This window comes from Neolamprologus multifasciatus, chromosome 4 (assembly GCF_963576455.1).
Source record: "Neolamprologus multifasciatus chromosome 4, fNeoMul1.2, whole genome shotgun sequence".
Lineage (NCBI taxonomy): Eukaryota > Metazoa > Chordata > Actinopteri > Cichliformes > Cichlidae > Neolamprologus > Neolamprologus multifasciatus.
The window spans coordinates 31,193,500-31,218,183 of NC_140442.1; the positions used below are offsets into that span (position 1 = coordinate 31,193,500).

Consider the following 24,684-nt stretch of genomic DNA (forward strand, 5'->3'; position numbering starts at 1 on the left):
ACAAAACGCTACGTCCAGATGAACAGAACCAACTTTTGGAGACATAATAAATGTTATTTATTCACTCTGTGTTTTTATCATTTTCTATCATGTTCAAAGAACGAAGCCACAGTGTGAATCCTGCACCAATGTGATTGGGTGTTTTATACTCATCAGCGATCCTTCGAGGCTGTGGCAACAATTTGGAGTCGGCCTGCTTTGAACCTGTGGATAAATGAATCCAACATTCCATAATTTAACTGATCCTAGTGCCTTTCCAAGTGTGAGGTAAAAGCAGAAGCAGCCATGCATTTCCACACAGGATCTGGATTTGCAGCTGAGTGACAGAGGGTCAGTTTTTTGTCAGTTTTACTGCAAGAGAGTAATGAGTTTGATATGACAGCATCAATAACAATAGCAGGTTCAAAGATATTTAGCATTCACTGTGCCCACATCACATTGCACATTGTCGGGTGCAAAGTGAGCCGAGCGGCGGCCAGGAGCGGATGCCCTGGTGAAGCGATCCCCGGCTACCAAGACAGGCGATTGGGACATGAATGTCACCTCTCTGGTGGGGAAGGAGCCTGAGCTAGTGCGTGAGGTTGAGAGATACCGGCTAGATATAGTTGGGCTCACCTCAACGCATGGCTTGGGCTCTGGAACCAGTCTCCTGGAGAGGGGCTGGACTCTGTCTCAGTCTGGAGTTGCCCCTGGTGAGAGGCGTCGAGCTGGGGTGGGTATCTTGGTATCCCCTTGGCTTGCTGCTGGTATGTTGGGGTTTCTCCCAGTGGACGAGAGGGTTTGTTCCCTTCGCCTTCGGGTCAGGGAACAGTACCTGACTGTCGTCTGTGCTTATGCGCCGAGTGGCAGTTCAGAGTACCCAGCCTTCTTGGAGTCCCTGGGTGGGACACTGGAGGGTGCTCCCCCTGGGGAATCTGTTGTCCTACTGGGAGACTTCAACGCTCACGTGGGCAACGACAGTGAGACCTGGAAGGGCGTGATTGGGAGGAACAGCCTCCCGGATCTGAATGCGAGCGGTGTTTTGTTATTGGACTTCTGTGCAAACCACAGTTTGGCATAACGAACACCATGTTCGAACATAAGAGTGTCCATAAGTGCATGTGGCACCAGGACGCTCTAGGCCGCAGGTCGATGATCGATTTTGGAATCGTATCACCAGACCTGCGACCATATGTTTTGGACACTTGGGTAAAGAGGGGCTGAGCTGTCAACTGATCACCACCTGGTGGTGAGTGGGATCAGGTGACAGGGAATGTCTAGCAGAGGCCCTGGTCCGCGAGATCTTCAACTCACACCTCCGGCAGAGCTTCAACAGCATTCCGAGGTAGACTGGGGACATTGAGTCCGAATGGACCATGTTCAGCATCTCCATTGCCGAAACCACTGCACTGAGCTGCAGCCGCAAGGTAGTTGGTGCCTGTCGTGGTGGTGGTGCCACCAAGCTGAAGAAGGAGTCCTAATGGGCTTGGTTAGCCTGTGGGACTCCAGAGGCAGCTGATAGGTACCGACAGGCCAAGCGGAATGCGAAAAACTCGGGTGTGGGAGGAGTTCGGAGAGGCCATGGAAAAAGACTTTCAGACTGCCTCGAGGAGATTCTGGCAAACTGTCAGGCAACTCTGGAGGGGGAAAGCAGTGTTCTACCTGCACTGTGTATAGAAAAATCGTCGGACGGTGGAAGGAATACTAAGAGGATCTCCTCAATCCCACTGGCACGTCTTCCGTGGCGGAAGCAGAGTCTGGGGACGAAGGGGATGACCCGCCAATCTCTGGAGGCGAGGTCACTGAGACAGTTAAACAACTCCCTTCGTGGAACACTGGACCAGCTCTTTATCCTCTCGAGGATACTCGAGGGTGCATGGGAGTTTGCCCAACCAGTCTACATGTGCTTTGTGGACTTGGAGAAGGCATTCGACCGTGTCCCTCGGGAGTGGTGGTGGGGGGTCTTGTGGGGGGTGCTCCGGGAGTATGGGTGTGGGTGATGGGCTCCGCCAGGGCTGCCCCTTTGTCACCGATTCTGTTCATAATTTTTATGGACAGAATTTCTAGGTGTAGCCAAGTGGCGAAAAGCTTTCACTTTGGTGGTCTCAGGATCTCATCTCTGCTTTTTGCAGATGATGTGGCTCCATTGGCTTCATCAGGTGATGGCCTCCAGCTCGCCTTGGAGCGGTTCACAGCCGAGTGTGAAGCAGTGGGAATGAGAATCAGCACCTCCAAATCTGAGGCCATGGTCCTCAGCTGGAAAAGGGTGGAGTGCCCACTCCGGGTCGGGGATGAGTTCCTGCCCCAAGTGGAGGAGTTTAAGTATCTCTGGGTCTTGTTCACAAGTGATGGGAGAAGGGAGCGGGAGATCGACAGACGGATTGGGGCTGCGGCTGCAGTGATCCGGACGCTGTACCGGTCCGTCAGGTGAAGAGGGAGCTGAGTGTAAAAGCGAAGCTCTCAATTTACCGGTCGATCTACGTCCCTACCCTCACCTATGGTCACGAGCTGTGGGTAGTGAGCGAAAGAACGAGATCGCGGATACAAGCGGCGGAAATGAGCTTCCTCCGAAGGGTGGCTGGCCTCTCCCTTAGAGATAGGGTGAGAAGTTCGGCCATTCGGGAGGGGCTCAGAGTAGAGCCGCTGCTGATCCACATCGAAAGGAGCCAGTTGAGGTGGTTCGGACATCTGGAGGAGGTGGCTGGCGAGCGGGAGGTCTGGGAATCTCTGCTTGGGCTGCTGCCCCCGCGACCCGGTCCCAGATAGCAGAAGAAGATGGATGGATGTGCCCACATCAGTTACATTTAGCTCTGAAAGGACAAGTTCATCCTCTGGTGGCTCAAAGCCTGTTTGAGGCCTGATGAAGTGAAATGACCACAAAAATTTATTTTTAGAGTTTTACATGACGTGTCAGAATTCAGTGGCTATTACAGAGGAACAGCTGTAGTTTTCATATTCATGAGGATTTGATGCTCTGAGGTGTTAGGCTAGCTGCTATACAGGATTTGCATACTGTGATTACTATAGTTACTTTTGAGAAGATCGGGACTGGAGAAGAGTCTGAGATTCAGCAGTTCATACACAGAGTCCAACTGTTTCAACTGAGATGTTTTTGATGTTTTTAGGGCATCCAAGTCCCAACTGAAACCCCAGCACCTCTCAATACAAACCTAGTTTTAGGGGAATGAATCCCCAGTGGCTAAAGGTGCTCCTTTGGGCTGAGATCTGATGACTGGATGCCATGTGAGTACAGTGAACAGTGCCAGGTTCAACAAACCAGTGTGAGAGGACCTGTGTGACACGTAGTGATGGTAAATTTGATTCTTTTTACTGAATCGAGTTTAAATGAGTCACTGAATCGGGTTTTTTGAGTCATGTGATTCACTGAGTCAGTTGACCAGAGAGTGCAAAAAAATGTACATTTTCACTCAAACTTAATTTGTTTCTCTTTTCATGTAAATCCCACTGCTAAGATGAATGATTCTAAAAGAAAACAACTATTTTATAGAGCAAAAACATTTCTAAAATTAAGCAATTTCCTATCAAAATTGCTTAATAAACATTTATTTTGTTTATTTGTATTTTATTAGTATTTTCCTTAAATGTGTCAAATATATATTTTCTCATCTAAATGTCCACTGAGCTGTGAGCCAGGGGGCGGTAATGCGCCTTAACATTGGTTGCCAACCAAGAAGAAGAAGAAGCTGTGAGCCAGGAGGGAGGGGGTGAGCGAGTGAGTGATTCGCTTATGCTTACGATTCAGCACAGGAGGGAGGGGGTGAGTAGCTCAAATGTGCTGTTAGCATGTTAGCAGAGCGATGCTACTGTGAACCGAGGAGCTATTTTCTTGATGTGAGCTTCTACTCAGGGTTTTTTCTTCTAGTTCAGAGCAGAAATGCTTTTGTTAAGAAACTGGCTGTTATCCCCCCCCCCCCCCCCACAATTTTAATTATAAGCTAGATATATTTCTACTAAGGGAATTAGTTTGCTAACAGAAACAGGGATGAGTCAGTTGGGCTTGTGAATCATGATTCACGAGTCAGTAAAGTGATTCTCGAGTATTGAACATCACTAGTGACACGGTGTGTTACCCTACCATCCAGCGATGTCACACTGCGGTCAGAAACATTAGCTGTGCTTTCTGGCCTCACAGACTGCTCAAAGCATATTCAAATGAACAGTGTGATATTACTAGCAAGAGATAAACAGTGCACAAGTACACATCAGCAATTAGGAGTTTAGGATTTATTAAACAGCACAAAAGTCTTGATATTTTCACATGTACACAAAATCATAAATAGCCCCAAAGTTCCTCCCACCTTGCATCAATGGGATCCCAGTCATTATTCCATCACAATAAGCCAGATTATATAAGCCATATATTTATAAACCATTTACATTTGAACTGAGCAATCTACAGTATTAAGACACAGATGTTAGACATTCGCTCTGTAGAGTCAAAACCAAAAGTAGCTTCTTCATTAATCCTGATTACCGCAGATAGAAAAGGAACCCTACTTATCCTAATGTGCTATTTACATCTTCTAAAAACAGCTCTTTGAAGTCTAGAGCGTGTCTGACAAACCAAAATTAAAAACTCAACCTTGGCTAACAAAATGCTTCTCACAGATCGCTTGGTAACTACGTTTCGACCAACGTGTAGCCTCCGATGATAAAACCATGAACTGGTGGGTGATCGGCCCGTTTTGGTTTCTTCATGTCATACTGGATAAGATACAGTCGACCAACCTGGTGGTGCAGACGCACGTTTTCAAAAGCCATTTGGTTTCAATGTTCAATCTGAAAATAAAAATGACCCTCACATGTTTGTAGGCCCGCCGCAGCACTTCCTGACCATATGGGACAGAATAAACTTGGACTAACGACTTCAAACACGACACCAACACCCTAAAGTATCAGAATAAGCCCCTTGGTCGACCGGTGCCCTGTCAGTCTGAGAAGATGTCGCATCTTTGAGTTGAAGCAGAGAAGAAAACCTCACTACTGTGCCACATTTGTACGCTATCTACTGATAGCAGGTACGTTTGATGCTACATAGCAGAGGTCTTCATGGGTACCAATAAGACTAAAATCACTAAGCCCTGTGAGGACACCAGTGAGTTGGCTTCATATCATGTTGGGAAGTCAAAGCTTGGCCCACGGGGCCTGTGACTGGATTCATAGTGTTGGGCCGTGTTGTTCCCTCACCTCACTAATCGTCTTTATCTGGGTGGCTGGAGCCTGTCAGGGCCAACACACACAGCCAACGCTGCAATCACAAAGATCTGAGTCCAAACATGAAATAATGAAACACCCAGTAACATAATGTAGATAAACTACTATAACTGAGACCAACATCTCTTTGGGATTTCATTTTAATGATCATGTGTCACCAGCTGGGCCACAGACCTCACTGATCAGTGTTGTGTTAGCCTGCGATGACCTTTACAGCCAAAGCTCCGCCCACTTTGTTTGCTCGTAATTTTATCGAGGCCAGCCGACCAAATCAATATCAAACATTGAGCCTCAGACTGAGTGAACACAGTCATGTAACAAATAGTGTCTAAAACGACCAGTGTGTTGGTCTGCTTTGACTAAAGTCAGCCCGCGTTTACAACCAGGGCCTACAGTGTCACTCTGGCCTTAGCTCGGCTCTAACGCTAGCGCCTAATAATGATTCAACACTGAGCTGTCAGCTCAAACGGGATTGATCTAGGTTCATATAGTTAAAGAGGAAAAGCACAAAGTCTTCCAAGAGAAAGGTTGAAGCGTTTCAAAAGTGGAAATCTCAAACCATGAGGACAAACATCTGCATTTTAAGGCCTCAGCACATCTGCAGCTTTGTCCTCCACTTGTTTCAAACAAAATCACACTAATGGAAAAGCCTAAAGTCTGTGGTTACACACGGGAAGAAGCCGACTGCACAAAGAAGACCTTAAAAGAGGCATAAATAAATACGTGTATTATCGAAGGACCCGAGGGGTTACAATATTAAGGCAATGCAGTGGCATGTTCTGTTGCTTACTCTCATGGGTTTCTGGAGCAGATAATTAAACAAAAGGGGAAAAACTCAAATATGTTACGGTTCTGATGCCACATGGCAATTTGTTTAGCTTCACAGTAGCGCCCAGCATTACTCATACTGCTTTATAACAACGATGTCAGGAACGAGGCAAACTGCAGCAGCTCAGCCTCGTTCCTGGCACTCTTACAGCATAAAATTCCCACAGTACAGTCAGTGCAATGCTTAATGTTGCCTCTAAAACACGGAATTACAGTCCCGGAATTGCGGGCAGGTAACGCGGCTGGCACTGGGGTGAAAAATAAAATAAAGGTTTCAAATTAAAAACAAAAAACCTTTAATGACAAAGGGAGAAAAGGAGGGATCGAAGACTGTGCGGTCCACAGGCCGGGCCACGCCTCGCTCTAGTGAATGTAGGCTCTGTAAACTGCTGAAATGTCATTGTCCGACTGGTCCAGTGCCTTGGCCCGCTTATAAACCTGCAAAACAGAAAACAACGGCTGGACAAAACGTTTCTGCTGCCCTGAGGTTCACATGTTAGAGGACAAACAACATGAGCAGGAAACAGAGAAACAGAGCTGTACCTCGTTGGCAGCTGCAGCCATCGGGGTTGGATGGTTGGCCATGTCGCCCATGGAGATGGCTAGCCTTAGGTCCTTCTGAATGTGTTTCAAATAGTAGTCTGGTTTAAAGTTGCCCTGTAAAATATCTGGAAGGGGCAGGAAGACAGTCATTACAGGCTTGGTCACAGTAGGACCTCATGATCTTCATGGAACTGGTTTTGTCCCAGTGAAGACTAAAAGAAGAAGAAAAAATAAGCTGCAGGCTCAATTTGGCATGTTCCCCAGTTCAACCATGGATCTTTGACTGTTAGGCGAAGCCACTACACTGTGACAACGAGGGCCACAAACGATTATTGTGATAGTCGACTAGTCAGATCATCATCCATTGGACGTAAAACGTACAGCTTATTGCACCAGCAGCATCTGCTCTTATACAACTATCAGTAGCTTACAGCTTTAAGTGTTTAAGGTCTGTGCTAACTAAAAATAAAGACAAGATGATAGTTTATTAAATTTTAATGAAATTTGCAGATTGTTTCGGTGAAGTTTAATAAACTCCTTGCTATCTAAAATATAACAGGACACCGGAGTAAATTCTCCAGCATCTCACACTTCTGATAATCAGCTGTCTGCTTGACGTTTATTCAGCTGTGTAAAAACTATAACTTTAATCTCAGCCAAACCGATTTACTCAGGAACAAATAAAATACTGAAAAAAGACAAACAATAACATTTTTAAGTTATCTAAGTGACTTATATATCATGTTTAACCTGAGTAGTGAAAGACGGCGGTGGGTTTGAAGCCGGGAGTCCGGTGTTCTCACGGCTCTAGTTAGCCTAGCCCCCGGCTAGCTATCGAGCTAGTGGGTAACAGACGTCTCCGAAAACGTCGGCGCGCTTTTGAAAATATGTGGTGTCTTGATAAACTGAGCAGATATTTGAGGTTTACACAGCTACATTCTCGCCTGAAAATATGTTAAACGTTTATTTTGTGACCCAGAAAGAATAATAAGAGTAATATTAAAACTAACTAGCTGCCGCCATTGTTGGAAACTGAGCTGGGCTGCGCTATGAATTCTGGGACACAGCTTCTTCTTCTTCGGGGTTTAACGGCAGCTGGCATCCTTGTACATGCAGTGCTGCCATCTTCTGTTTCAGTCCGTTATTACACTCTTAAATCCTACTACTTATTCCTGCGTCTTTTGGGATCTTACAAAGCTTCAAACGACGCGTCGACTATTAAATCAGTCGTCGACGATTTTGATAGTCGACGTAATCGTGGCAGCCCTAAGGACAACAAATCAAAGTGAGCAGTGACGTCACACTGTGTTGACTTACTCTGGCATTTCTGGTCCACAAAGGTGCTAGCCATCTGACCCTGGCACAGGATGTCCAGGAAGGTCTGCTGTGATTGGCCCGTGGCCTGTGCCAATGTTAGCCCCTCTGCAATAGTGGCCATGAAGCTGCCTTGAACCATGTTGAGGATTAGCATCATCCTTGCAGCATTCCCTGCCTCACCTTAAAAACACACACACACACACACAGTTGTAATCTGGCCCAAATCCTCTGATCCATCAGTCTGGCTACAATGATTCACTACAATTTTTATGTACATAGCACCAAATCACAACAAGGTGCTAAAGTCAGGAAGAAACCTCCCACAGAAGCAGGCTGAGGGAGGGGCGATGGGCTTTGGTGAGGGGAGAGAGACACTGTGGAAGACAGCCACAGATTAATAACAAAGGAGCAGTTTTCATGTTTTCATGTTGTCGATATGGGCTGGTGCAGACTGACAGACAAAGACACAAATAACTCAAGTTCCTTTTGCTGCATGTGTGTCCCCTCGGATGGCTAAAGCCCAACACTCTGCTGAATGGGCCTTGCTGAGTGTACTGTACCCAGAAAAAACGAGGTCTTGCCCATGGCCTGGAAGCAGCTGCTGCAGTCCTCATAAACCGTCCTGTCGCCCGCTGCCAGGATGACCAGCATCCCGTCGTTGGACAGCTGCTGGCTTCCTGCCACCGGAGCTTCCAGGAAGCGGCCGCCCCGTGACGTGATCACCTGACATTCAAAATAAGAATTTATTGATACACTCAGCTGCTCCTACTGTAGGTATTTCTAACCAAGAGGCAGCATGAGAGAGTTTGATGCTGTGTTTACCTGTGAGAGCTCTGTGATGGTCTCTGGATCCACTGTGGACATCTCTACGTAGCACTTGCCCGGTCTGATTCCTTGTAGCACGCCACTGGGTCCCAACACCAACTTCATAAAGACAGAAATGTGAATATAGAACTATGTGATTGATTAGCGTCGTTACTTCATTAGATCACTGCTGCTCTGAGTTAAATATCAACGAGCTGTTAAATGAACAACTTTGTCACATCCATCAAAGAGCCATGTTCACACCCATCCTCACAGTGAAACACCAGCTCGTCACCAGTGACTCAACTTGCAACGGTCAGAGCACCTTTCTGCTCATTTATAGCCCCGCCCACTCACTCTCTGACTGGAAATCTGTGCACTTGATTAATGCATGAACTCATGGATCCATTTGATCTGTTAGCTTGTTATTTGCAGACTGGCGTTGAACATGCCACGCCCTGCAGTGCAGCGTACTCACGTCTCTGGCAGCCTTAGGGTCAGACACGCAGGAGAAGGTGATGTCACACATGGACGCCACTTCTGCAGGAGTGCGGCCTAACCGCGCCCCCTCCTGGATGAACAGGTCACACTGAAACACAGCAGGGAGGAGTCAGCAGCAAGCCACACCCCTTTCAACCAACCATATCCACGTTGGGCGCTTTAACGCTGCTGAATGTGGTCGTGTTAGAGACAGCAGCCACGGGCTGGAGTGCGTTTACCTTCTCTGCAGTGCGGTTCCACACGGTCACGATATGACCCATTTTCAACAGGTTGGAAACGATGCCGCTGCCCATCAGCCCCAGACCCAGGAAGCCTATTCTGGAGAGCAGAAGCCGAGAACATGCAGACCAAAGCATGAGAACGAGTCACAGTGTTGTGTCAGCCTGTGGTGAGGATGTGCCGTACCGCTTATCTGTGGGCGTGATGCTGCCGTTGATCGCTGTGCTGTCTGCTGCTTGGATAGATGTCGACCCTGTGACCTGCACAATCAGAGCACATCACAGAAATCACTCACAGGAACTAAATGAAAATAAATCACATCTGCTTTGCCTGGTGTGCACCGTGCACACATACAAGTCTGTGCCTGCCAATCAAAGCAGCCTACATCATTGCGTTTACCTCTTCAATGATCTTCAGGCGTTTGCTGATGGGCTCCATTGACGAAGCTGGCTGTGGGCGCAGAGGTGACAAAGTGAAAACGAGTTTTTAACGAGCTGTAATTCATACAACAGGTTTTCATTTCAAACCAGTCGATAATCAGTCAGTGACAAAGCAGCAAAGTGGACAGACTGAGGAGATAATCTGCATCACACTTACAGGACTGGGAATCATCATAACTCTGCTACTACAGCATGCTGTATAAACACACGTCATCATTTTTAATTCATCTAATTAACTGAATTATTAGAGGACCAACACATGAAAACGTGAGTGTAGAAGTGACGTTTGTGTTGCAGACTAACTGGTGGAAACGATGTTGTGTCAGTGAAACAAATCTTACACCAAATATTGAATTTCATCAGATTTGAAGTGTTGGAGATGTTAACGACTCTTCTCCAGTGGAGATTATGTCCTACCAACATCTTAATGCCTACAGCTGTGGTGTCACCATGGACACCTGATCCAAAACTGACCTTCAAGCTAAACTCATGTTTGCTGCAAACTTTAATGTCCAGATGAGACAAAGATCTGAGGCCTTCAAACACGGTGGAGGCAGCATCGATGCTGGCACGCTGCACAGAACGAATTCTCCGACACGATCGGGTTTTCCAACAGGACCATGATCCCAAACACACCAAACTGGTTTGGAAAAGCAGCCTAAAGTCCTTCCCAAAGGCCCGACCTCAGACGTTTAAACACTGGTCCATGCCAAGAAACCAAACCAACCAATTTAACCGAATCCTGAGTGCTGCTGGCTCCCAGAGCACGTAACCACGTGTTGGTGCAGGTATGTGTGTGCAGAGAACAGTCTAGATCAATGGAAACCAATCTCTTGTTTGTCATTCATGCCTATGCGGAGTAGATGAAACCTCTGACCACATGTTCCTGCTTACCTTTTCAGACTGGCTGAGCAGAAAGTGGTGAAAATGTGGATCATCCTTCACAGGCTACAACACAGAGTGCAGTGGATGAGTGTTCATACAGACGTGCAGGGATCTGACAGGTTACAGTGTTAGAGCCACTCAATCATGATCTAAACTGCAGCTCATTAAAAGCTCTGCTGGCAGCCTGTCTGCACCCCACAGTGTTTTAAAGAAAACATTTCAGGTCAACACACAGCACATTAAGGCACGGTGGTGTTTGCATCATCTTCCCACAGCCACGCCTGTAACGATCTCACCTGCAGCCTCTCACAGACATTTTAGAGATACACTCTTGCAGAGCACCAGTTTTATGATTTTATGAATTTCGGGCTAAATTGGGGAAGCAGCAACGAGTCTTAAGCCACGCCTTATTTCCTTCATTTTATCTGAGGAAAATGAGAAGTAGGTGTAACAGCTGTAAACAGACATGAAGTGCAGTTTGTAAGTTTGTTCTCTAAAGAGCCTGAAAGAGAAGATTTGGTTCATTCAATTTTATTTATACAGCATTAAATGACAACAACAATCGGCTCATGGTGCGTTATCCTGTAAGGGTGACCCTACGATAACGCAGAACGCCAACGATGATGACCCCCTATGAGCAGCACTGTGGTGACAGTGGGAAGGAAAAACTCCCTTTTAACAGGAAGAAACCTCCAACAGAACCAGGCTCAGGGAGGGGCGGGGCCATCTGCTGTGATTGGTTGGGGTGAGAGAAGGAAGACAGGATAAAGACATGCTGTGGAAGAGAGACAGAGATTAATAACAGATATGATTCAATACAGAGAGGTCTGTTAATACATAGTGAGTGAGAAAGGTGACTGGAAAGGAAAAACTCAATGCATCATGGGAATCCCCCGGCAGCCTACATCTATTGCAGCATAACTAAGGGAGGATTCAGGGTCACCTGGTCCAGCCCTAACTATATGCTTTAGCAAAAAGGAAAGTTTGAAGCCTAATCTTGAAAGTAGAGATAGTGTCTGTCTCCTGAATCCAAACTGGAAGCTGGTTCCACAGAAGAGGGGCCTGAAAACTGAAGGCTCTCCCTCCCATTCTACTTTTAAATACTCTAGGAACAACAAGTAGGCCTGCAGAGCGAGAGCGAAGTGCTCTAATAGGGTGATATGGTACTACAAGGTCATTAAGATAAGATGGGGCCTGATTATTTAAGACCTTGTATGTGAGGAGCAGGATTTTGAATTCTGGATTTAACAGGAAGCCAAAACAGGAGAAATCTGCTCTCTCTTTCTAGTCCCTGTCAGGACTCTTGCTGCAGCATTTTGGATTAACTGAAGGCTTTTCAGTGAGTTTTTTGGACATCCTGATAATAATGAATTGCAGTAGTCTAGCCTGGAAGTAATAAATGCATGAACTAGTTTTTCAGCGTCACTCTGAGACAGGATATTTCTAATTTTAGAGATGTTGCGCAAATGGAAGAACGCAGTCTTACATATTTGTTTAATATGTGCGTTGAAGGACATATCCTGGTCAAAAATGACTCCAAGGTTCCTCACAGTGTTACTGGAGGCCAAGGTAATGCCATCCAGAGTAAGAATCTGGTTAGATACCATATTTCTAAGCTTTTCAGCGCCGAGTACAATGACCTCAGTTTTATCTGAGTTAAGAAGCAGAAAGTTAGCGGCCATCCAAGTCTTTATGTCTTTAAGACATTCCTGCAGTTTAACTAATTGGTGTGTGTTATCTGGCTTCATGGACAGATAGAGCTGGGTGTCATCTGCATAGCAGTGAAAAAGTATTGCTTGCATGTTAATCTAAACAGCTGTATATAACTTAATTGTTTGTTAAATTTGTACACAAGTTAGGAGAAGGTGGAGAGCTTGCCAGTGGGGTTTGCTGTGCCACCACCTGACTTAGATTAGCGATTTCCCCTTGCAGGTGCACAAACATTCGCTCGTGATGAGCCAGCAGCACCTCCTGGGCTGCGAGAGCTCGGCAAGTTGGATCTGAATCTGAGTCCATAATGGCTAGAACATTCTGTCACTGAACGGACTCAGATGCAGACTCAGGGAGAAAGTGCTATGAAGATTTACTGGCAAACACCAAGTGAGCTATATACAAATATGGAGAAGTCCGGGGTTCCAAGGATCCACGGGAAGGAGGGAGAGGGACACCACACTTAACTGTTGATCCACACACCACGCTCCTCTTGAGATACGCCACGTGACTCTGCCAAACACTCATGCTCTGAAATCCATGGGAGGGAAACAAGAATGGGTCCAGGGAATCTATATACAATAAATAGTCAAATAGACATCCTGATAATAATGAATTGCAGTAGTCCAGCCTGGAGGTAATAAATGCATGAACTAGTTTTTCAGCGTCACTCTGAGACAGGATATTTCTAATTTTAGAGATGTTGCACAAATGGAAGAAAGCAGTCTTACATATTTGTTTAATATGTGCGTTGAAGGACATATCCTGGTCAAAAATGACTCCAAGGTTCCTCACAGTGTTACTGGAGGCCAAGGTAATGCCATCCAGAGTAAGCCATATTCAGATGTCTCCAGAAGTTGATTCTGTTCATGTGGACGTAGCGTTTTGTGGGAGAAACGTTTCGTCACTCATTCAAGTGACTTCTTCAGTCTCAGCTTTATAACATTTGGGGAAACCTGCAGTCAGATGATTATTGGTAATTTTTTCTCTAATGATTAAAATTGTATTAGTGAAGAAGTTCATGAAGTCATCACTAGTTAACGTTAAAGGGATGGTTGGCTCAATAGAGCTCTGACTGTTTGTCAGCCTGGCTACAGTGCTGAAGAGAAACCTGGGGTTGTTCTTATTTTCTTCAATCAGTGATGAATAGTAAGATGCTAAAGACTAAACACACCAAGTTTTCCGTCAACAGCTCCAACATTATTTAGTTGGAGCACAAATTCTACTTTTTTCACAGATTCGATTAAATTGAATAAAGAACAAATGCTGAGTCTTTGTTACCAACAACCTGTCACAAAGTTTCAGAAGATACAAATTCATTATTTATACTTATGCTAAGTGGCCTGCTGAGTCAAGAAGCAGCCAATGTCCCAAGAACAAGCTGGAAAGAATTCCAGAAAGCTGGAAAACTATTACTGTGGACTGCTTCCAAAAAGAAAAAGAAAGAAAATGAAAATGCTGGCAGCAGCCGATGGTAGCCCTCAGCATCTCAGTAGATGTAACTGTTTTATGAAAATCCTACGTTGCTTCATTTCCATGTTATCACACTCACAAACCTGGGAGTCGCCATCGCACAACCGACAGGGTGACGACAAAACCTGATCAGCCAGCCGAGGAATGGCTCTGAAAAAGGCTCCTCAGAGGTAAAATCTAAAGAAATAAAGGGTGGCTCCAGACTTTTGCACAGTGCTGTCATTGTTATTATAGAGGATCTGTGATGCAAACATACACGTGGCCCTGGTTTTTAAGGTGGCCCTGTTTTTAAGGCGGCTTTTATTGTTAAAGGGTAAAAAGAAAACACGATCTGAAAAGAACAGAAATATAAGATTCAGATCTGTAACGTGCTGCATGCTGCATAAAGCCAGCTGCCACTCATAACTTTAATTACAAGAGGACGATGCAACTCTTCTGCCTGTGAACGTTAGCATGCTGGAGTTACAAAGCAGGACACAACGCTAACATGTTAGTTTGTACCACAAAGTGCAGATTGAACTCTGATACTTCTATTAAAATGAGGTGACCCCACAAGTTCACTGTCCCCTCTATGCAAGTAGAAACCAGTGACAAGGCCCAGTTACAGACTGGTTCCATTTTAGCCCAAAACTGATTGAACTAGCTTCACATGACTACAGGAACGTGCAGCTATTTCTGCCCAACACGACAAAGACGAAACAGGAAATGGATGTTTTGCATAGACCGGAAACTAAAACAAGGAAACGTGATGAACCAGCCTGAGGAGCCGGAGCTCTCGCTGCACTAACATGAGGGCTTGAACTGCTTCCTGGGACAATAATTAGCTATAACGTGCAGCAGCAGGCTAACGTGTGGACACCTTCACCCACCCAAATAAAAACTGTTACTGTCTGCATTGTTGTGGTGGGTGAGCCGTTTCCATACGTACACATACAAACCTGTCAAAGGCCATTTCATCCAGCGCGGTCACATCCCCGTAACCAAGGACCAGCTCGGCCCTCGTTACACCTCCGAGGCTGCCTGCTAACCTGTCAGCGAGGGTCAGGGAGCAGCCAACTAAACTAAAACTACGGAGGGTTTAAAAACAAAACATCGATGTTCCGTTTCAAATCGAGTTTAGCTTGACTAAAGCGACATCGATTCATTTTTAAATATAAATGTATTTTGCCAGAAACTCGGGTTAAAGCTCACGAAACGGTTTCACCACCACCAAACAGCTAAAGCAGTAAACGAGAGCAGGAAGACGGATTCTGCACAAAGACGTGAACACAGAGCGTGGATCGACAGCACGTGTGCAGACACGTCGCTGCTGAACGCCGACACAGATGCTGCAGGTTTCATCACTCTGACCGAAACTCACTGAAGCAGCAGCAAAAGAAGATCAAACGTAGAGCTGGGCGATATGAGATTTTTTCATATCACGATATGTTTTCTTCATTTCAGGCGATAACGATATATATCACGATATCAGCCAAATAACTATATTTGTAAGATTTAAATGTGCCGTTGCTCACAAGTAAAATGTGAAATAATCAGCAGCTTGTTTTGATTTAAATATTTATTTCCCATAATAACAGAGTAGATGTACTTAAGGAACATGAGACTTTTTCAGATAAATAAAGGCAAATATTGCAAACTACACAAAAGGCAGCCGCTAAAGTGTTTAAGTTTCAAAACAGAACAAACAAAACAGACTAAATTGTCAATTTAGAAACTTAGAAACAAAATATTAATTCTAAAAATAAATCTTAGTTTGTTTTACAGAAGAACAAAACTGACTAACTTTTGTCAATATCAAATAAACTGAGAACTAAAAGGAAATTCTCGATCTCTCCTTGTTGTATAGCTGAGCTTTTCAAACAGTTTAACAGTTACTTTAGTCGACAAAAGCCGAATGACGAATTAGCGCTTCCAGTCAGAGACTGAGCATGCACCGCTTTATTGTATTTCCAGACTTGCTTTCGGCACATTTACAGTGGCTACTCTGTTTCTGTCAGACTTGAAACAGCAGAAATACCTTCACACTACAGAACTTCTGTGGCTCTTCCGTTCAACAATCTCTCCGGCGTTGGACCATCATCTGTTTTCTCTTCGGTAACCTTCGCTCACGCTCTCGGTTGATCTTTCTCTAGTCGGCACTCATTTCCTCCATTACCCGGGCGGCTCGGCGGCTGGCTGCTTCCCAAACAAATACACATGTGCGGCTTGGCACTTGTGCTGTACGTAACAAGTCACGTGACGTGACGCTGCGGCTGTGATTGGTTCGGCTCTGCGCTACTTAATTTGGATTGGCTGTTCTTCTTCTTCTTCTTTTTTAAGAGGACGAGCGGTGAGGTCTATCGCAATAGTTAAATTTTTCTATCGAGAATAAGTTATTTCGCAACACATATGGTTATCGTTCTATCACCCAGCTCTAATCCAACCACATGTTTGATCAACGTCGTCATGAATTCACTCTGACTGTTTAGCTTCCAGCACAATAAGCTCTGACTTCCTGCACAGCTCTGTCTCTCTGTGTCCTTCAAGAACAGTTTCCCGTCTCAAATCTGTTTTTATTTGTACAGCAGCAACTTCAAAAACCACTTTGGACAAGAAAGCCTCGTTTCTGCTGTTCAACACTGAAGAAATGTCAACTTTTACAAATGATGCCGAGTTGCAAAACTCTCAGCTGTGTCTGTAATCAAACCTCTGTAACGTCAGCAGCATCAGGTCGTGTTCAGATGCTGATTCAGGGTTTTCTTCAGTTTTTGTTCTACTGCAGAAGATTTTTAAGGCTGTCTGCTGGAAAAAGTCAGGCCAGGAAAACCTGCTTCATGTTTCTGTTTTATGCTCACTTACTTTGACACAAAGGCCTCTGCTGTGGTGTCAGTGCTGATAAATGATCTGAATTATAATATTTCTCAGTTACAATCCCAGCCCTGATCAAACCTCCACGTGGCACTGAGCCCTGCACGCAGGGTTGCTGAGCATTTCAAGATCACAGCAAACAATCTGAGCAGTCACAGAGCACCAAACAAGTCAGAAGGGAAAGTCTGCAGTTGCTGGTGAATTAAAGCCAAAGATTAAGGTCAGGTAGAAGTCAAGACAAGGCTTGGTGGGAGGGGGCGTTCACCTACGCTGCTTTCCCATTTGAATCCTGAGCCCGGTCCAGCCCCCAGCCTCTCAATAGTGGATGGCTCGGGGTCAGAGTCAGCTAAGTCCTTAAGGAGGAAAAAAGACACATATTCACCTTAAATCAGTGAGAAATCTGCAGAGGTCAGTGTCTGCTGCAGGGGGCGCTGTCTCTACCACGTGCAGGAGACTCGACTGGATTAGTTTTACTTGGTTTAAACCATCACACATTGTTAACAGGAAACAGATGACTTGTGAACAGCAATGAAGCTGGATGTGGTTCACTTTGACTCACTAGTCCTCCACACTCTGTAAAATGTAACTCAGGTGTTTTTTATAATAATGTTCAAACAGTCCAAGCAGGTTTGATTCTGATATTTTAGACAAGCAGACAGGAAGGGAACGTTTTTAACGTTTACAATAAAACACAGTTATCTTCAGTGGCGTCTGAACTGACCTTCTCAGAGGGGTCCTTTAGGGCACTGAGGTCCTCGTCATCCTCATCCAGAATTTTGAGTGGCTTGTTGGGCGTCTTCTTTCCTTTTGCGTCTCCTTTGCCATCTGAGTTCTTTCAGAAACACACACAGTGTCACCGAGCTGCCAAACTGGACGTGATTATTCACATGTGATGTGATGAGACGTGTTTACGTTTATGGAGAGAAATCTGCCTCAAAATAGTTGCAACCGTTCATCCAGTAATCCTGTAAATGAGAAATTCGACTCGATGCTTCGTTTAACACGCGGTTCTCAGCACTGTCACCATGGAAACGTGAGTGCACATTTGCCACGACAAACAGACGTGCAGTGGAAACATAGTAAACCAACAGAGTCTGACAACAACGAGCCCATGTTGTTGCAGTATATTAATGACTAACCTCGTATTGTGGATGGATTATCTCAGTTGTTCTCCTGACTGAAGTTTGGTCCGTTTACAGCATCCTGCCATGCGACTGTATTTGTCTCTAACCATCAGGAACCTTCACGTTAACTTTTATCGAGTGGAAAAGTGTTAGCGTTCATCCTCCAGCTTCACTGTTTATGTTATGCTAACATAGCTTTGTAGCTAGCGGTCACATAGCACATCATTATATACCAGCTAGCCCAACTTCAGTAACCCTACAAACGTCACTGCTGTTTAGTTTTCTGTCTTCATTTATGTTGGAAGTGACAGCAGAGCTGTACGTTTGAATTTTGTCAGAAATCTCAGTCAGAACATGCTATATCATGTTTAGCTAACTAGCAAAACTAGCGAGCTAACTTCCGCTAACTTCTAACTCTGTTAAATGTAATAAATTCTGTTTTCATGGATGCCTGGATGTTAAACTTCATAGTTACACCTGGTAAAGCAGCAACACTGATCATTTTATTACAGATGAAAGAATTTAGCCAGTTTTTAACTCTCAGTGATGTTTGTTTGACTTTGGGACCTGAAGTGGACGGAGTTTAGGACCCAGATTACTCCCAGATTTACGAGCACCTTAGTGCGACAAATACGGCAATAACAACGGCCGCTTGCATGTTCTACAAAAAAACTGCTTTGTTGTGTATCTGACGGACAAACACTAAACCAGTTCCACATCACTGAAGTGGCACCATCTTTACAAACTAATTCTGGTTCATCCGTTTCACTCAATGATCTGCCATGCTTTTTCGGCCATGTGCGTATGAAAACAAAGGCACTGCGCATGCGCGTTTGACCCAAATTCTATCGCGATATTTCATTTTCTTATCGTTGCCTAACATTGTACCGGTATAATATGGCCCAGCCCTGGTGACAATTAAAGGATTCTTCTACTTGATTTATCGATGGAACCGAGGACAGATTACTCGATTACTAAAACCTTCGATAGCTGCAGCCCCAACCTAATCCACCATGAACCCCCCTCTGCACCACACCACGAGGATCCATGTGTTGTGTGGAAGCTCAGCTCCAAACTGTATCTACCAGTAAAACTATTACTATACAAAGGCGTACACACTGATCACTTCTTCAGTTCAGCTTCGGACAGTTCCCTCATTCAAAACTCTCTCTGTGCGTACAAATGTGCACCAACTGCCTGCTATGCACAGATCACATGGCAGCGTGGGGAGACAGATTTCATGCTGCCAGCTTCACACACATCCACAAATGTAAGCTGCATTCAAGACCCAGTGTAAAACTGGGACATCTGGGCTTCTTCTAAACGAACAGAACGACCAAAGGACAGATTCATGGCTACAGACACCACACAGTACCCTGTGAAGGTTAGCTTATGGTTTAAATAAGCTGCTGCTACATGCTAACGTGTTCAGGGTTAGTCATTAGGCTAATATTAGTGTTAGCCTGCTGTTATTAGATAACAGTAAGATTCAAATCAAACATCTTTTATAGTGTCTGTAACTGGTAACAAGCACAACAACAACAACGACGTCCACCTTTTTTGTGGAATCCATGTCACATATCAATTTCACCACGGGACGCTCGGCCACGTTGCTATGACAACAACCACGCATGTTAGTAGAACCAGATTGTAACGGAAAACCAGTCGATCCGAGTCGAGTCGCGGCGATCTGTGGTGAATCGATCCAAATAGGAACTTAAGCCCAGAACTGGGACAAGAACACAGCTGTGTGACGCTGGCAGCATGAAATCGGTCTCAGAATCTGACGCAGGCATGTGATCTGTGCGGATCAGCCGACTGGTGCGCTCATGTTTTAGGGTTTGTAAGTGATGGAGAGGAGCGTTGCACGCAGTAGACAGCTGGATGCAGAGAAAGACAAACTGCTGAACTTCCTAAACTGTGCGGAAATGATCAGCATATAGTTCTACGTGTGGTCAGATTGCTTCATATTTGTGTGGATTGAAGCGTGTGCTCAAAAGTTACACACAGCTCACTGCACGTGGCTCGTGCTGTAACCACTGAGGCTCATTTTCTCCACACGTGCTCCATGTTGGTGTTTGTTACACTGAAAAAGGAAATGATGAGAACAGTGTGCAGTACGTTCTGCAGCACTTCAGTTTTGAGTTTCAAACACTGTTTAGATTTGAATCTACGAGGCACCAACCTCTGCTCCATTCACACATCCAGATGAGATACATCTGCACTCAGCAGCTATGCAGAGGGAGCGTGTGACATCACACACTGCTAACATGGCAGCCTAATGCTTTATTGTTACTACCAGCAACATTAATCGCATGTCAGCGAATAAAACATTAGCAACCTGACAACAACATCTCAGCAGCAGACCTGCTGTACAGCGCATCGGGCATTTACAAGCCACGCCAGTCCACGTCATCCACCTACCCTCACATCTCATGTGATGAAGGTGATGTAGACTCGTCTTTGTTCACAAAGACACAAAAACAAATGTCAGAGGAAATGATGTAATCATACATAACACAGAGTGCACTCCCATCTCCATGGTGATGATCACCTTTGATTTCTCAGCGGAGAAGCTACAGTCCTCCATCCTGTGGATTACTGTTCATCGTGCACACCTCAGATTCTCAGCACAGCTCTGGGTGACGCCACCTACAGACACAAAGCTGCAGTGGTTGGATGAACTAGTGCTGGACTACGGGAGGAATCTCCTTCTGGACGTGAATAAGACAAAAGAGATGCTGACTGACTTCAAAAGGAAGAGGAAGGATACACCACCTGTGGGATGTTGATGTGGTGGAGAAGTCCAAGAACCTGGGCATCCACATCATCAACAGACCAACACAGAGGCTGCATGCTCCCACACTCTGATTAGAAAAGTTCAACATTAAGCCCACGCAGGCAGCAGTTTTAAACAAGAAGTCTGTTACGCACCGCGACGAGCAAACAGTCAGAGCTGTTGAGAAAATATGTCTGTAGCATCTTTCCTGCATCACCGGTAAAGCCTTCTCTTGGAAAAAGCTAGCAGGAATCCCAAAGAACTGCTCGAGCCAGTCGACGTGATGTGCAACACGGTTCGCGAGGGTGAGAACGGCAGGTACGCTGGATATCCGGAGGAGCATCGTTTCTAACAGACTGATTCATCTCCATAAACCTGGGTAAGGAGGAGGCGGGACCAGCGATGCTTTCACTGTCCTGTGTGACCTCTGCATCCTGTAGCTACAGGTTTCTGCTTTGTAAACAGCAAGCTGCAGGGCAGCAGGCTGCTCTGCACTGAACTCCTGCAGCTCCTGTTGTTGTAGTGTGATTACTAGGCCCCATCGTCATCATCAGCATGTGAAGATTTCCACATACAAACTCAGTTTTACAAAAAGCAGGCAGCACCACAGCTGTGGGTCCTGTGGGGACGTGGCCACAGACTGTGTCACTTCTCTGACCATTAACAGCACACGAGTCCCTTTTAATGTTCTTGCTTAAGAAAAAGAAATAAAACAAACACCTGTTTGTGGACAGTATGTGAATAAAGACACTGAGCAAAAGGCTCAGCATTAATTACTGTGGAGCTGTCCAGTCATCACGTACGGGGTCACAGCTAACAGACTGTGATTCTCTGCATCTTCTCGTGTTAGGTGTCGTGGTTCACCTGTTCTTTCCCCTTTGCTTTCTTTAAGAAGTCCTCCACTGCATCAACAGCTTGCTGGAAGCGCTTTCCTTTGTTTATCTTGATCATCTCTTCTTTGTGGGCATGGTACGGCTTCAGCTGTTCCACTTTGATCCAGGCACTGGAGACACACAGACACACAACTCTCCCGTATCAGCTGGAGAAGGCACAGCATGCTGGGCCTGAACAGGAAGCTGATGGTCATACTTACTGGTCCTCTGTTCCAAAGAACTTCACAAAGTGGCACTTCTTGCCCCGGGGCTTTTTCAGGTCCTTGGGGGGGCTCACTATCTGAAACCAGAGTGTTTTGGTGTAACGTTACCGTCATTTTCTTAAGTTAACAGACACAAGCTGTGGCTCCTTACCTTTCCTGGCCATGGTGGGTAACGACCGAGCTTCCCCCTGAAAGAAGAGCACAGAGTTAGCACCGAGCCCGCGGTCTCCACAGTTCACTGTCCTCTCTCTGCTCAGATCCACCATGAGCTGGTGGCTTTGACAACGCGAGACATCAGCCAACATTATCAGTGAAAGTCAGATAAAAAAAAACTGGGCTAAGCGCGGATCACTCCCAGGTCGGTGTGGCATCAGCTGCCCGCCTCAAACCCCCGCGGTGTTGCTTCGGTACTAAAGTATTGAGCCAGCAGCCTGAGCGCTAACAGCAGGATCCGCAGATCAGTACCCGAGCTCAGCGGCGCTCGGTGGGGTTCGTCCCCGTGCCTCCGCACACTGCCCTCGCCTTCTCAGCACTCGTTCGGCCCGGTTTCACTCAGATTGCTAACTGCGTCCCGTGGTGCCTTTGTAACGGTCTCAACAAACAAACGCGCAAACGTGTGGAAATCAAGCCTTTACGAAAAACTTGCAAACGTGCCCGCCCGCAGTAACACGGAAGCCGAGCGCAGACATCCGCTCAGGCTGCGCTGCTAGCAAAGATCGTCGCAGACCACAACATTTCCACGAGCCGAGGCTCCGAGTCCGTGTAACGTAGGTCTGCACGCACACACGACGGCGAATAAAACGATCTTCAAAGACAAGTTTGCACGGGGAAAAACAGCTGCCTAGTTTGGGTTTAAACCGTTACTGTAGCTTGTTTGCTAGCCAGCAGCTAGCGTCGGCTGAGTCAGCTCGGTTAGCGATTTGTTTGGGTCGGCTATCACTAACCCAGCACGGGAAACACTTGCAAGGATTACACCTGGTTTACGGCACGGAGAAACATCACTGCCACACGTCCTGATGCTCCGCTGCTCTGTGGTCCGCAGACAGGAAGCGGAGCACTCAACCTTGTCTAAAGGTTACTCACCACACTAGGTCCCCGATCCTCAGATGCACCGTCGCCATCTTACAACTTTAATAAAACGTCGCACTGAATGAGAGGAAAAGACAACACACACCCACTAATCACATGTGAGGCCAGCCCCACCCCTTTCTCGTACGTCACATCCGTCGCTCTGTTGTTTACTACACATTTCAAGCAGCAGCAGCAGCAGCGTGCACAATATCTACAGCATATCTTTCATACATAACGATATAAACCCACAGTAAGAAAGGACTCAGCCACGGGGAGCCACACGCTGGTCCCAGGCCTGCAGAAACGGGGAAGGTTACATCGGGAAGGGGATCCGCCAAAAAGCCTTGGCCGAATCAAACTGCCATTATTACAAAAATGCGCTTTCCACATAGGGTCGACCAACTCTGCTGCCTGAAGACAAACAAGAAGGAGGGAGGGTGTGAGTGTGTGGAGGGAGAGCAGGGGGGAAGGAAGCGAGGTCAGGAGCACTGGAGGGGGGTTCAAGTAGTTCTGCACAGGTGTGCTGTGACAGTAAATGGGAGCAGTGTTGCCAACTCCTCAGTAAGGAAAATCGCTATTGGTTGTCCTAAAAGTCGCTAGAAGTCGCTAAATGACGTCATCGCCAAATTTGCATAATAGGTCATGCTAATGTAATTGTAACCTACGTTGTTGGAGAGAGAAATAACATCGTGGAAGAGACATAAAGTGAGTAAAAAACGTCCTAAATGCATTTAGAGTTTATTTAGAACTACGAATTAAATTTATTTTAGCAATTATTGTTTTTTGTAATGTCACAATTCCAACCCTGCTCCTTTATCCGGGCTTGGAAAAGTGACCCGAAATAGGCGCTCTGGTGGAGTTACTTTGTGTGTGAGAGTGTGTGTTTATAAGTAGTTTTAAACCTGATCCACAAAACAGCATAACAGTAAAAGAAGAACTGACTGCGTTACAGTCAGTGCGGGAGCAGCGGCTTCGCTCATGCGCGATTCATTTGCAGTTTGGACCCACAGGTGTGAACATCTCCTGCCCTGACAGCAGCTGGGGGAGGACTATCCTCCGCCTGTGAGCGCTTTGGCATGGGCGAGGTGCCCACGGCAGCACCGCTGCTTGTTGAGAGTAAAAGCGATACGCGCTTCACGTCAAAAAGACGTCATAAATAAGTCTCCAATAACACCAGAAAAAGTCGCCAGATTTGTCGCTAGTCGCTTTTTAGAAAAAAAAGTCGCTAAGGGGGTCTGAAAACTCGCTAAATATAGCGACAAAGTCGCTAAGTTGGCAACACTGAATGGGAGTGCTTCTTATATAATGCTTTCCTACGTTACGTGAGCACTCAAAACACTTTACACCAGGGGCGAGTTTAGCCCATTTTTGGGGAACTTCAGCAAAATGAATCAAAGCACCCCCAAAGATTTCTTACTTTTTTGACAATATTTGCTGTTTGTGTGATACACTACTAAAAATATAAAAAAACATACAGTACTTGGTTGAGACGTAACATTTTAACAACAAAAGTATACATACCCCCCCCCCTCCCAAAATGGTTTGGTCCAGCTCTCCCCTGCTCTGGCTCGAGCGCCCTTTCTGCCAGAGCGATGGTGGCTGAGACTCAGCGGAGCGGAGGTGTGAGTGTCTGACTTAAAACAGGACATGTTGGCTGCATTTAACCTTCAGTTACTCTTTATACAGTTGGTAGGAGTCAGACCATGTTTCTTTTTAGCTGGAAAACATTACACCAGGTAACCTGCAGTGTTGAAAACATGTTTCCCAACGATGTTTGCTACTCTACAATCCCTCCTGCTCTGTAGTAAAATCAGCGACGTTCGACCGTCCTGT

At 45.8% G+C, this 24,684-nt stretch overlaps 1 protein-coding gene across 4 annotated transcripts; it reads right to left on the reverse strand.

The window, feature by feature from the left end:
* Positions 1–4,209: 4,209 nt before the first annotated feature.
* Positions 4,210–22,986, reverse strand: glyr1 (glyoxylate reductase 1 homolog (Arabidopsis)). Of its 4 annotated transcripts, XM_085155636.1 has the most exons (16): positions 22,864–22,986; positions 21,932–21,968; positions 21,778–21,857; positions 21,549–21,687; positions 17,503–17,613; positions 17,051–17,134; positions 10,761–10,814; positions 9,826–9,876; positions 9,613–9,686; positions 9,426–9,525; positions 9,185–9,295; positions 8,725–8,826; positions 8,463–8,625; positions 7,903–8,082; positions 6,586–6,710; positions 4,210–6,480 (listed from the first exon to the last, which is right to left on the reverse strand). In XM_085155636.1, exons 1-16 carry the CDS (start codon positions 22,899–22,901, stop codon positions 6,406–6,408), a joined length of 1,524 nt encoding a protein of 507 aa, XP_085011762.1. In that variant the 5' UTR covers positions 22,902–22,986; the 3' UTR covers positions 4,210–6,405. The 4 variants fall into 4 exon arrangements, with proteins under 4 accessions (XP_085011762.1, XP_085011764.1, XP_085011765.1 ...); XM_085155638.1 differs by lacking the exon at positions 10,761–10,814; XM_085155639.1 differs by lacking the exon at positions 17,051–17,134 and having other exon boundaries at positions 22,864–22,985.
* Positions 22,987–24,684: the final 1,698 nt, after the last annotated feature.

Excerpts from the sequence above, each read along its gene's own strand:
- glyr1 (XM_085155636.1), bottom strand. The coding sequence starts at position 22,901 with ATGGCGACGGTGCATCTGAGGATCGGGGACCTAGTGTG. Across the intron at positions 9,687-9,825 it reads GCCTGAAGATCATTGAAGAG|GTCACAGGGTCGACATCTAT; the intron begins GTAAACGCAATG and ends CTGATTGTGCAG. Across the intron at positions 8,626-8,724 it reads CCATCACAGAGCTCTCACAG|GTGATCACGTCACGGGGCGG; the intron begins GTAAACACAGCA and ends TTTGAATGTCAG.